General features: G+C 43.2%; 2 protein-coding genes across 2 annotated transcripts; both read right to left on the bottom strand.

Annotated features, from left to right (window-relative positions):
* Positions 1–3,632: 3,632 nt before the first annotated feature.
* On the bottom strand, positions 3,633–4,562 carry LOC102482755 (olfactory receptor 18). The gene has a single exon (XM_027765561.1). It carries the CDS (start codon positions 4,560–4,562, stop codon positions 3,633–3,635), a length of 930 nt encoding a protein of 309 aa, XP_027621362.1.
* Positions 4,563–10,628: 6,066 nt separating this feature from the next.
* LOC102482326 (putative gustatory receptor clone PTE01) lies at positions 10,629–11,675 on the bottom strand. The gene has a single exon (XM_006161604.3). The coding sequence runs from the start codon at positions 11,673–11,675 to the stop codon at positions 10,629–10,631; it is 1,047 nt and encodes a 348-aa protein (XP_006161666.3).
* Between the last annotated feature and the right edge of the window lie 2,371 nt (positions 11,676–14,046).

The following is a 14,046-nucleotide window of genomic DNA, read 5'->3' as shown; positions in this document are numbered from 1 at the left end:
GATGGACACAGGTGACTGAAACAGTGGAAAGTGGAACCACAGGTAAGGGGATACAACTGTAATAGGAAAAATTGTTGGGTCCTCGGAAGAGTCATGGTGCATTTTTACATAGAAAAACATACACAAATACGTCATGACTTTTCTGACAACCCAATAGAAGCATAAATAACAAGAAAAAGGGAGGCATGGTTCTTTTGCAATGGTAGAAAACAAGAGGGCTCATCACTAGGAGACCTGGGTGATGGAAAAAGAAGGAGCAAAGGATGTACTGATGTAGTACATTTAATCCTGGAGCAATTATTTCTTAAATGGGGGGTCCAGAATTAATTAATGTTTAATAGATTTCGGTGCACGCCTGATGTGTGTGTGTGCATGCCCCAAATCCCAAGAGGTGGTTGGAAGAGAAGGGATTGCCTTGTGGTCATACTCCCAGGTGGGGTGATTTTTTGCTTTCTGTCTCTCTGGCAAGTCCAACTGCCCTATAGTAAAATAAATAAATAAATAAACTCTCAAAATGATTTTCAGTGTACATGTCTTTCAATTCCTTTCAATTTACTCCTAAATATTTTATTTCATTTGTGTCAGTTTTTATAAATAGCAGTATGGATTGCCTGATTCAGTTGTGGTTTTTGTTGTTCTTGTCTTTGAGAGATTTTTACTACAGGGTACATGTGTTCACTGTAGAGACAAAGACAGGAAGCAAGAAATCACAACCTGGAGGGATGGCCTTGCCGCAATCCCTTCTCTCCCATTCGCTTCTCAGAATTTTTGGCATGCACACACACACAAGCCTGGCATGATATTCAAGTCTTCAGGTCTAGGATTCAAACCACAGTTGACCACATGGGAATCCAGCACCCTAGCCACTATGCCACCTGTTGGCCCCCAGCTATGTTTTTAAAAAAGTATTTTTGGAGGTTTAGATACTATACTTTTTTCTTTTTAAAAGAATGTATTATTTATCTATTTATTTGCTGTGAGCTTCAATCCACTGGGTGTGGAACTTGAACCTCAGTCAGCCATGTGGGAACCCAGTACCTCAACCACCATGCTATCTGCTGGCCCCTGGACAATGTACTTCTAACTGATGGTCTACAATTGGTTTGGAGCTGTATTGTTATCTTCTGTGCTACCCAGTCATCATGAATACCAGCATCTGTGAATTGCTTGACATGGTGTATTTTTTGTGAGTCTTTTGGATTCCCAGTTTTATTGACTATAGGTGTCTTCTGGAAAAACATAAAAATATCACATTTTTTGTGACTTTCTTTAACACTTCAACCTTACAGTTCAACCAATAACATATTAACATATTTTTGGTGCCATCTTTGGTGGTATTCTAATCTAGATCCATTGCTTTTATACTCAAAGAATTTCCTTCATCCTGAGGAGTCCCATTACAAGGAGGGAAATGCAAAGACTTTTTTCACCTGTGAATCTCACTTGTCAGTTGTTTTCTTATTTTTTGGAATAGGACTTGGTATGTATCTTCATTTGTCCCACATTCCACCATGAAGGATACAGTGGCTTTGGTGATGTACATCTCTTATTTTTTCTTTTGTCAGATTTTGCTGTGGGGTGCATACACTCACCAGAGAGAACCAGAGCCTGAAAGAGAAAGAAAGGGAAAGTGAGAAATCACTCCCAAGGGAAGATGTCTCCTTGGGGTTATGGTGTGACCATGCTCCATTGTACGAGCATGTGTGTGTGGAAGGGATGCTTTCTCTCACTCTCTCTTTGGTGAGCGCGTGTCTTGGTTATACATTAGACCCACCTGAGAGCTTTTAAAAATCGTACTCAGGGGCCAGCAGGTGGCATGAGAGTAAAGGCATTGGATTCCTACATGGCCAACTGAGGTTCAAGTCCTGGACCTAGCAGCTTGAGAATCACGCCACATGCATGTGTGTGTGTATTCCCAAAATCATAAGAGGTTGAAGGGGAAGGGATTATAGCATTGCCATCTTCCAACTCGTCCCCTGTAGATGGTGATTTCTTACTTTCCCTCTCTCTCTTCCTCTCTCTCTTTCTCTCTCTCTCTCTCTCTTTCTGTAAGCACAGATACCCTAGGGCAAAACCTAAAAAAATTAAAAACATCATGCTATGTCATATTCTACTCCAGTTCATCTGAATGCTCAGTGGTGGGGCCCAGGTGTAAGGGTTTTTAAAGTTCACCAAGAGCTTTCAATGGCATGTATCCTCTCATATAACCTGTATCAATAAGTTCAATCAATGTCAAAGGTCATAGAAATAGACACAGATTATGAAAAAAGTAGGGGTATGTATGTATATTAACAAAAAAGAGATGGGACCAGCAGGTGGCGTGGTGGTTAAGGTGCTGGACACTCTCACATGGCTGACCAGGGTTCGAGTCCTGAATCTGGTGGCTTGCTTTCTCACTTTCTCTCTCTCTCTCTCACTCTCACCCTCTGTCTCTCTTTGGTCAAATTAAAAAATAAATGAATGAATAAGTAAAATGAATAATTATTTAAAAAAATAGAAAGAGCTGCACATTCCTCCACCTAGATCACTGATAACAAATGCAAAAGATTCCATAGGTGTTGTTGGGCTCAATATGTAGCGAGTTTTTCTTTTGTTTTTAGTACTCATGACTTTTATTTTTATTAGCATTTATTTGTATACTGAAATTATTAACAAATATTTGCATCCAAGAAGGGATTAGTAACCAGAATATACGAGGAACTCACACTCAGCAGAAAAAAAGCAGATAATCCAATATAAAAATGGGCAAATGACCTAAACAAAGAATTCCCAAATGACATACAAATGCCCGAGAACATGGTAAAAAGTGCTCAACATCACCAATCATTAGGGAAATGCAAATCAAAGACACAATGTGTGTTTTGAAAGAGAGAGAGTCCCAGAATATTTTATCAGTCCTATTAAATATATGCTAATTGAGACAATATTCAAATATGAAACACGAATGTCAGGAGAACCAAGAAAAATTTTTTAATTATCTGACCAAAAATGCATGCTTTCCACTTTCAGATGGTAGGTCTTAATATCTTTTATTGTTATTATTATTATTATATTAACATTCAATTACTGCATATCATTACAACATACCAAATGAATTTGCCCATCATGAATATACTGTATACTGGTTCAGTTAGATATTACCATACACATTTTCATCAACAGATAATTTTCTGGTTTTGTGTCCCTAAAATGTTTTGCTTCTTTCTTTTTCCCTTTGATTCCCTCCCCTTCAACCCTCCCCCCCATTTCCCAACTTCTACGCACAGTCTCTGGTCCACAGTTGCTCTTCATGCCTTTACACGCACCAATCTTTCAGTTTCTACCATAGAGTGCAGACATTCAGTATATATTGAGTGGGGACATACAATGCCTCTCTTTCATAGTCTGGCTTGCTTCACTTAGCAGTTCTAATCTTCAGATCATAGAAGATAGGGTTTGCAGGTGAGGAGAGAAGAGAACATTTAACAGACATAAGAATGGAAAGTTACAATGTATGGTTATACCTTTGACTTCCTTGACATACAATGCATTTATGCTTTGAGAACCCATATCATGTGCTGTAAAAACATGCAATGATTAAATGTAAATTGTAAAGATGATTTTAAAAAGAAAGGATAGTCAAGGATCTGAGATTAGGCTGCTCTATTGAGTAGCCTCTGCAGAGCCCACTTGATGTCCCTATTCCTTAGGCTGTAGATAAAGGGGTTCAGCATGGGGGTGATTGCAGTGTACACCACTGAGGTCACCATACCCTTCTTGGGAGACTGTGAGAGAGCTGAACTGAGGTATACATCTATGCTTGTTCCGTAAAATAAGCAAACAACTGACAGGTGAGAGACACAGGTGGAAAAGGCTTTATACCTCCCACCTATCGATGAGACTTTCAAAATTGTGGAAACAATTCTAGTATAAGAGAAAACAATCCCCGAGACTGGAACACTACCAAAGATGACGGTTAAAAAATACATAATTATGTTAGAGGTGGAGCTATTATTGCAGGCGAGTTTGAGGAGCTGTGGAGGTTCACAGAAGAAATGAGGAATCTCCACATTTGTGCAGAAGGTCAGTTGTGACATTATTACACAGTGTAGCTGGGAATCCAGAACACTGCTCAGCAAAGCCACGAGGAGCAGCAAGCCACAGACACGGGGGTTCATGATGACCTGGTAGTGCAGAGGATAGCAGATGGCCACAAACCGATCATAGGCCATCTCAGCGAGGAGCATGCTGTCTAAACAGCCAAAAAACGCAAAAAAGGACACCTGAGTCAGACAGCCTGCGTAGGAGATGACTCTGCTGTGAGATGGGATGTCCGCGATCATCTTGGGGACGATGGTGGAGCTGAACCCGATGTCAGCCAAGGACAGATTGGCGAGGAAGAAGTACATGGGGGTGTGCAGGTGGGAGTCAGAGCTGACGGTCAGGATAATGAGCAGGTTCCCAAGCACAGTGACAAGGTACATGGACAGGAACAGCCCAAAGAGGACGGGCTGCAGTTCTGGATCTTCGGAGAGCCCCAGGAGGAAGAAGTGCATGACAGCTGTCTGATTCCATGGTTCCATTAACAGAGACACCTTTCAGAAAATAAGCGAGAGTCAGCATAAAGGCAAGAAGCACACAGATACCCATCATTCCGTGTGTATTGTAGATTCAAGCAACTCACACGTGAGCGTCTCTCCTCACTGGTTTGTTTCATTCACCTACGAAGGGACTTCGCAATGATCGTGGGAGGGCTGACTCCATAGCCTAGTCCTTAAGGGAGCTGGGTCCCACATAGCTGACGGTGCAGTTCAAATCCTGGCCCCAGGAACCTGAAAAACATACCAGGTGGGAGTGCATCCACACGTGCTCAAAATCCTGGCAGGATGGAGAAAAAGAGGAGAAAGGATTGCAAAATGATGATGCCCCATTAGGGGTGCTTTTTCTTTCTCCCTGTCTCTGTCGCTCTCTAGTGAGCAAGGATGACCTCCCCTCTGACTTTTTTTTTTTTTTTCAAAAAGTTAATGGGAGGGGCCAGCAGGTGTTTTGGTGGTTAAGGTGCTAGACTCCCACATGGCAGCCTGAAAATCATGCTAGGCATGTGTGCATGCCCAAAACCCCAGGAGGATAATAGAGAGGGACCGCAGTGGGGCCATCTCCCCAGGGGGTGGTTAATCCTTTCTCTCTGTCTCTGTTTCTGTCTCTCTCTTTGGCAAGCACACAGCCCTGATGGCAAAAACCTTAAATTCTATTTTTAAGTTAATGGCAAAATGAATTAAACTACATGTTTTTGGGGCCCAGCTGGTGTCATGGTGGCTGGGGTACTGAACTCTCAGATGACCAACTACAGTTTGAGTCCTGGACCCTGTGTCTCGAGTATCACGCCAGGTGTGTGTGTGTGTGTGTGTGTGTGTGTGCCCAAAATCCCAAGAAGAGAATGGAGGAGAAGGGATTGTAGCTTGGCCCTTCCCCCTCTAGTGAACATGCACAGCCTATGGTAAAAAACAAACCAAAAAAATTTAATTTAAATTAAAAAGAATTTCTTTCGTAGCAACATGTCTTTTAAATCTATGCAAAGTTTTTTAATATATCATTTTCATTTTCTATGAACATGCTGAGACCCCCACATATTTCTTTTTTTTTTTTGAGAGATTTTTGCCATAGGATGCATGCACTTGCCAGAGAGACAGAGAGAGACAGAGAGATAGAAAGCGAGAAATCACCCCCCAGGGGGGGTGGCCACGCCGCAATCCCTTCTCCTCCATTCTCCTCTCGGGATCTTGGGCATGCAAGCACACGCGCCCGGCGTGAGTTTTAAGCCACCGGGTCCAGGATGCGAACCGCGGTCGACTACATGGGAGTCCAGTGACATAGCCATTACACTAACTGCTGGTCCCATCCCCCACATATTTCTTTATGTCTATTTTTGAAACACTGGGCCAAAAAAAATTTATAGAATCAAAGCTATTTAGAGATTTAAAAGCAAAATCATAAGCACACTAAAATATTATTCTCCTTTGAAGGAAACATAAGGGAGAAGAGGTATACATCTCCTTTAAAGGAAAAAAGTTCTCATTAAAGATACTAATATGAAGTTCACTTTATCCCAATTCAGCAAGGGCATTGTCACTTGTGTGTGTGTGTGTATAACCTGAAAAGAAAAGAAAAAGAAAAAAATAGTAGAATGAAAATGAGAGACAGAATGTAATGTTCTTTGTTGAAGAGGATGAATATGATCATCCCCTTGACTTGATGGTCACACACTGCATGCATGCTCTGAAAAATCTATGTTGTGCCCTACCAAGATGCACAACAATTAAATCTAATAAGAAATTATAAAACTAAATTCGAAGCAACATAATTTTTAAATAATGTATAACTTCATTCAATAGAATGTCTGGAGGGGCAGCAGATGACATAGTGGTTAAGGCACTGGACTCTCACTTGGCTAACCACAGTTCAAGTCTCAGACCCAGTGGCTTAGAACTCATGCCAGGCATGCGTGGGTGCCCAAAATCCCAGGAGAAGAATCAAAGAGAAGAGATTGTGAAGAAGCTACCCTCCCTGGGGTGATTTCTCACTTTCTCTTTCACTGTCTCTTTCTCCAGTGAGCACACACTCCTTGTGGCAAAAACCTAAAAAAAAAGAAAACAGAAAAGAAAAGAAAAAAAGAAAGTCTGATACTTTTTTGAAGGAATGTAAACCCGAATTCCCACACTAACCATAATTAAAACTTCCAAGCCATCACTTCCTTCAACTCTCGTATCATTTCGGGCCAGCATAGAAGGGCTGCTCTGCTCTCCCCAGGCCAGGGCTTTTCTACATAAGAGGAGTAACATGTTTCCTACCCTCTTTAAGTTTTTATTTATTTGTTTCTTCCACGAGCAGGAGAGAGGCAGCTCCCTCAACAGGGTCTTTTTGCCACAGTCTCCACCCTCGGCATCACCCAACCCTGGCCCATGGGTGCACATGTGCCTGGCATGCTCAGTGAAGTCTCAGGACATGGACACAGGGTGTCCCCATGTGGGTCAGCCTGGCAGTGTCATGCTTTACTGCTGGGTGTCACTGTCTAGCTCTGATACCCTCATGTGGACAGAAACAACTTTTGGGGCCAGCAAATGACATGGGGGTTAAGGCAGCTGGATGCCCACATGCTTAACTATGCATTTCAAGTCCCTGACCCAGCGGCTTGAAACACATGCCAGGCATGTGTGCGTGCATGCCCAAAATCTTGAGAAGACAATGGAGGAGAAGGAATTGTGCCATGGCCATCCCTCTAGGGCTGAGGGGTGATTTCTCACTTTCTCTTTCTCTCTGTCTGTCTCCAGTTGCACACGCACCCTATAGGAAAAATTAAATTTAAAAAAATTGGGAATGAAGATTCATTTAATTTTTATTTATTATTATCATTGTTATTTTTCCAATTTGCTACAGGGCGCATGGACTCACCAGAGAGAGAAAGAGAGGGAAAGTGAGAAAGCAAGCTGCCAGGTCCGGGACTCAAACCATAGTTGGCCATTATCTTCTCAGGATCTTGGGCACGCATGCGCACATGCCAAGTATGAGCTTGAAGGTGTCAAGAGTGCAGCCTCCTAACCACCATGCCGCCTGTGGGCCCGGGAGGCTCGTTCTTTCTGCAGCATTCACAACCTTTGATGCAGTGGACATGGCACTGGGACAATGGCAGTAAGATTCCAGACAGTCCCACCTCCCACACTCACTGGGCTGGACAGGGTCTTGACGGTGATACGGTCTGGGAGTTTGGACACGCCGCCGTCCTCCATGTGGTGAATGATGTAGGCTGAGGCTTCGTCTTTGAACTGGCGAGAAGACAGAGTCAGACATGGACCCTCTGCTAGAGCCGATGACACTGGGAGAAGGAGACACCACTCTGAAGCTCACAGAACTGAGACCAGTAGCCAGAGGGGCCAAAGAAATAGGCTGGTTATGACACTTGGGTGGCCTTGAGAGGCCCACGTTCAGAGCTCACAATTAGTCAAATTGGCCCGTGTTTCCCAGTCTCTGAGGACATGCTGGTATTCACGGGAGAAGAGAAACATAAATAGCTTGGAAGGGCCTGGGATTTTCCTCCTCTCAGGAGGAATTTCACGTGTACGCTCAACTTTTTTTCAAGAATTATTTTATTTTGTTATTATTATCTCTTTGTTTATTTTAATTTGACTAGAGAAAAAGAAAGTGAGAAAGCAAGCTTCCAGATCCATGACTCAAACCCTGGTCAGCCATGTGGGAGTCCAACGCCTTAACCACCACACCACCTGCCAGACCCATACTTTTAACTTGTTGGGTTTTTTTGGTTTTGGGGGGAGTTTTTTTTGTGTGTGTGTTTTTCGGAGAGGTTTTTACTATAGGGCATGTGTGCTTGCCAGAAAGACAGAGAGAGACAGAGAGACAGAAAGCAAGAAATCACCCCCCAGGGGGGATGGCCACACCGCAATCCCTTCTCCTCCATTCTCCTCTCGGGATCTTGGACACGCACGCACACACGCCCAGCATGAGTTTAAGCCACCAGGTCCGGGACTCCATGGGAGTTCTCCATGGGAGTTCAGCGACATAGCCATTACGCTAACTGCTGGTCCCCCCATACTTTTAACTTTTGACTTCCAATTTCAAAGAATCTTTTTATTATTTAATTTAATTTTTTTTTTCATTTGCTATAAGGTACATGTGCACACCAGAGAGAGACAGAAAGAGAGAGGAAAAGTAAGAAAGCAAGTCACCAGGTCCAGGACTCAAGCTGCAGTTGGCCATGTGGGAGTCCACCACCTTTACCACCGTGCCACCTGCTGATCCCACAATTTCAAAGGATTTTGAGGTAAAATGTAACGTTTTGTTTTTAAAGCTAATTTATAAAGAGAAGGGATTGAACCCTCATCATCCTGCCTAGGCAATGATTTCTCGCTTTCCCTCTCTGTCTCTCTCCAGCAAGCACAAGTGCCCTATGGCATAAACCTTAAAAAAAATTTTAAAATAAAATGTGCATGGTATTTGTACTAGAAAAAGCAATGTTGTACACTGAAAATGTGTATGTGATTAAGTGTAAATTAAAATTTTAAAAATAGCTACTAAGGGGACCAGCAGTTAGCATAATGGCTATGTCACTGGACTCCCACGTAGTTGACCGCGGTTCAAGTCTCGGACCCGGTGGCTTAAACTCACGCCGGGTGCATGTGCGTGTGTGCCCAAGATCCCGAGAGGCGAGTGGAGGAGAAGGGATTGCGGTGTGGCCATCCCCACCGGGGGTGATTTCCAGCTTTCTGTCTCTCTCTATCTGTCTGGTGAGTGCACGTGCCCTATAGCAAAAACCTCTCTAAAAAAAATAGCTACTAAGAAAACAAATTAGTAGCTGGTTGTTCCTGATATCTTTTGGTTTTCACAAGTAGCCAAGGGTATGGTTTTGAAAATAAATTAGGTGACTGTAAGTAGGACAATTATAAGTACACTTTTCATGCTATTTAAGATCTTAACGTTGTGCTATATTAGAGTAATAAGTATTCATTAAAACAAATAAATAAAAATGTAAAAATAAAAATAGATGAATATTTGCAGACCGTAATCTCATAAGCAGCGTCTCAGATCTGCCATATTGTATCGCGGACTGCAAAAAGCCAAGAGTACAGAAGGGGGCTCATGGGAAATATATTAGAAGCCGCCCACTCTACAGACCTCATTTCACACTGAGGCTCAAAGCACAAGATTTTTCAAACATCACCCTGCTTTCCAGCATTGCCCAGAACCTATTGTAACATCATGCTCCTAGCAAAAATTCCCTACCAAAGAACTGGGTGATTTCTCACTTTCTGTATTCCTGTCTCTCTGTCTTTCTCTCTAGGGGTAGGCAGGTGGCATGGTGATCGAGGTGCTGGACTCCCCACATGGCCAACTGCAGTTCAAGTCCCAGACCTGGTGACTTGACTTTCTCACTTTGTCTCTCTAGTCAAACAAAAAATTATAATAAATAAATTAAATTAAACTAATTGTTTTGAAAATCTGAAAGAAAGAAAGAAAGAAAAAATAAAGAAAAACACACTGGGTGCATTTGTATGTGTGCCCAAAATCCTGAAAGGAGGGAGAAATGGAAGAACAGAGATTCTGCATGACCATGCTCCAAGCTGGGAGAGAGCTTTCTCACTTTCCCTCTCTCTGAACAAACTGCAAAAACAATGTCTCAGGGCTGAGGCAGGAGGTGGTGAGGTAACTAAGGCACAGGACTCCCACATGGTCAACCGCAGTTTGAGTCCCAGAACTGGTGGCTCTCTCTCTCTCTCTCTCTCTCTCTCTCTCTCTCTTTCTCCCTCTCTCTCTCTCTTATCTCATAAGTGTGCATGTACTGGACCAAATTAAAATAATAATAATTAATAAATAAATAAAATTACATAAGTAATTATTAAATAAATAAAAATTAAAAGTGTCTTGGGACCAGCAGGAGATGTGGTGGCTAAGGTACTAGATTGCCATATGGCCAACCATTGTCCAACTGCTGAAGCAGGTAGCTTAAAGACCACAACAAATAAATAGATAAATAAATCATCGTTTTACTGTATCAAAGAAAACAGGATTTGCAGATCAATATGTTTAGATGTGCTGCAATTTTCAATCTGCATTCCAAATAGGTGGCACAGGTATTAAGATTAAATTCTTCTGCTGTGACGCCCCCACAGGGCATTTTTAATGTCCCTGTTCCTCAGGCTGTAGATGAAGGGGTTCAGCATGGGGGTGACCACAGTGTACATCATCGAAGCCACTGCACCCTCTCTGGGAGACAGGGAGACAGCTGAACTCAGGTAGCTTCCAAGGGCTGTTCCAAAAAATAAGCAAACAACCGACAGGTGAGAGCCACAGGTAGAAAAGGCTTTGTATTTCCCACCTGGTGATGAGATCCTCAGAATGGAAGAGAGAATTTTGTAGTAAGAGAAAAGGATCCCAGAGAGAGGAAGAAACCCAAAAGGGGCCCCAACAAAATACATGATTAGATTATTGGTGACAGAGTCTAAACAGGCAAGGTTTAAGAGCTGAGATGGGTCACAGAAGAAGTTAGGAATGTCCACGCCCTTGAAGTAAGTAAACTGTAATATAATCAAATTGTGTAACTGGGAGTCCAAAAGGCTGAGAGAAAACGACACCAAAACGAAGATGCCGCAGAGGCGTGGGTGCATGATGACCGCGTAGTGCAGGGGGTGACAGATGGCCACGAACCGGTCATAGGCCATCGCCGTCAGAAGCATGCCGTCCATGCATCCAAAAAGGACTGAAAGGGACATCTGCGCCAGGCAGCCTGCGTAGGAGATGGCTCTGCTGCCCGATTGGATGTCCACGATCATCTTGGGGACGGTGGTGGAGGAGAACCCGATGTCAGCCAAGGACAGGTTGGAGAGGAAGAAGTACATGGGGGTGTGCAGGTGGGAGTCAGAGCCGACAGCCAGGACGATGAGCAGGTTCCCCAGCACGGTGACCAGGTACATGGACAGGAACAACCCAAAGAGGACAGGCTGCAGCTCTGGATCCTCTGAGAGGCCCATCAGGAGGAATTCTGAGACACGGGTCAGATTTTGTGATCCTTTGTAGCTAGAGAACCTTTTATAAAGAGGGTTGGAAACAGGAAAAGTAAAGTGGAATGCAGCATTGCTTCTATATTTTGAATTCATGTAACTCACTAAAGTCCTCACATAGAGCAGCATGACCCTCAGCAATACTGCTCAGTTGGGACATGCCCAATCTTAGAATTGTTTCATTATTGGCTCCCGTGTTATTCTTCTCTTTCTTTGCATAGCTATTTTAGAGACACTCAATGGAAAAAGGTTGGAAGACCAAAAACATTAGAGATAAATCTATGATCACAGTGGAATACAGCCTACTTTTTTTTTTTTTAAGTTTTTGCCAGAGGGCACATGTATTCACTGGAAAGAGACAAAGAGAGACAGTGAAAGGGAAAATAAGAAATCACTACCTAGGGAGATGGCCACAGTGCAATCTCTTCTCTTCCATTCTCCTCCCGGAATTTTGGGCACACGCACACATGCCCCTGGCGTGAGTTTCAAGCCAATGGGTCCAGAACTCAAACTGTGATTGACCATGTGGGAATCCAGGACCTTAACCACTATACCACCTGCTGGTCCCAAGAAATAAACTTTAAAGAATGAAAAAGACAGACCACATTGAAATACCTTTTATTACAGCATATTGTTATAATGATTCTATTATTAGTTATTGTCATTGATCTCTTACCATGTCTAATCTATATGACATTTATCAAAGATAATATATATGTAGGCAAAAACATTAGACGTAGAGGTTGTTACTCTCTGAGGTTCCAGGCATCCACTGGGAGTTTTGGAACATATCTTCTGCAGTTAAGGGAGAACTGTTGCTAGGGCCAGCAGGTGGTATAGTGGTTAAGGCACTGGACTTGCACATGGCTGACCACAGTTTGAGTCCCAAATCTGAAGACTTGCTTTTTCACTTTCTCTCTTTCTCTCTCTCTCTCTCTCTCTCTCTCTCTCTCTCTCTTGAAAAACCAAATCTAGGAACCACCAGCTGGTGTAATGGTTACATTGCTGGACTCCCACATAACTCACTGCAGTTCAAGTCCCGGACCTGGTGGCTTAAAACTCATGCCAGGTTCATGTGTGTACATACCCAAAATCCGGAGAGGGGAATGGAGGAGAAGGAGTTACAGTGTGGTCATTCTCTCTAAGGGATGATTTCTTACTTTCTGTCTTTGCCTCACTGACATGTGCATACGCCCTATAGCAAAAGTATCTCTTAAAAAAATAATAATCACATTCAGGTGCCCACCGGTGGTTTGGTGCTTAGGGCACTGAACTCCCATATGGCCAACCACAGTTCATATCCCAGACCTGACAGCTTACTTTCTCACTTCCTCTCTCTCTTTTCTTCTCTCTCTCTGGTGAGCATATGTGCCCTATAGCAAATTTAAAAGCAATGTTAATAAATAAATAAAATAAAATAATTCTTTTTAAAAAATACAAATTAAGTTCACCTAGGGGTAGATGAACCGAGAAAACTCTGAGCTGAAACTTTGTATACTGGTATCCTCCCAACTGTCTAACCCAACTGTCACTTTGGCCCGCTAAGGAGGAATCAATTCCTGACAGGCCCCCTCCCTCTGCCCCCTCACTGAGCACTCACTGGGCTGCACTGAGTATCTTCTCATGCATGACCAAGGTGTGAATCCACCACTTCGCTCCCGTCTGCTGTGCAGTGAAGCCTCAGGCTCTGTCCTCCAAACTTGAAAGAACAGAGACTCAGGACGGGGCTCCTGTTACAGATGCACAGGAGGGGAGTAGACGCTGATGGAGCTGCCCTACTGGAGCTGGCAAATAACGGTCTGAAGACACGGGCCAATTATTTACAATCGCACGACCTTGGGGGCCCAATGCACAGGCCTCCTAATTAGCCAACTGGTCCGTGTTCTCCCCGTCTCTTAGGACTTGCTGATCCGAGCTGAAGAGGATGAGCCGGAAAGGTGTCCGTGGAAGGGTCTGTCTGGGCCCTCGCTCTTCTCAAGAGGGAGTTTGCATAGACTCCTTATTTTTAAACTCCACATTGCAAGGCCATTTGGTGGTGTGGAAGTTAAGGTGACTGGACCACACATGGCTGACTGTGTGGTTCAAATCCTGGACCTGGAGGCTTGAAAAATCACACCCGGTGCATGTGCGTGCCCAAAATTCTGAGAGAACAATGTAGGAGAAGGGATTGCAACCTAGAGGGGTGATTTCTCACTTTGAACTTCATTCTCTCTGTCTCTATCTAGTGAGCATATGTGCTCAATGGCAAAAAAAAAAAAATCCATGTTGCAAAATCTTACCACAAAGTTCAGACCTTTTTTTAATTTAGTAAATCAGTGTGTTATTTTGACAGCTATAAACCCATTGGATTAGTCAGGAGTCTTGGGAGAATTAGGTTTACTATACCAAGAATGAGGTGTTATTTCATTCCCAAAATTATTTGCCTTTAGGACCAGCAGTTAACATAATGGCTATGTGGCTGGGCTCCCACGGAGTCAACCAAGTTCGAATCCTAGACCCC

This window comes from Tupaia chinensis, unplaced genomic scaffold, assembly GCF_000334495.1.
Source record: "Tupaia chinensis unplaced genomic scaffold, TupChi_1.0 Scaffold138665_1, whole genome shotgun sequence".
Classification (NCBI taxonomy): domain Eukaryota; kingdom Metazoa; phylum Chordata; class Mammalia; order Scandentia; family Tupaiidae; genus Tupaia; species Tupaia belangeri.
The sequence above is the reverse complement of the archived record's forward strand: the minus strand, read 5'-3'. Positions and strand labels throughout refer to the sequence as shown.

Coding starts and splice junctions, on each gene's coding strand:
- LOC102482326 (XM_006161604.3), bottom strand. CDS start 11,675: ATGCTGCTCTATGTGAGGACTTTAGTGAGTTACATGAATTCAAAATAT.
- LOC102482755 (XM_027765561.1), bottom strand. CDS start 4,562: ATGGAACCATGGAATCAGACAGCTGTCATGCACTTCTTCCTCCTGGGG.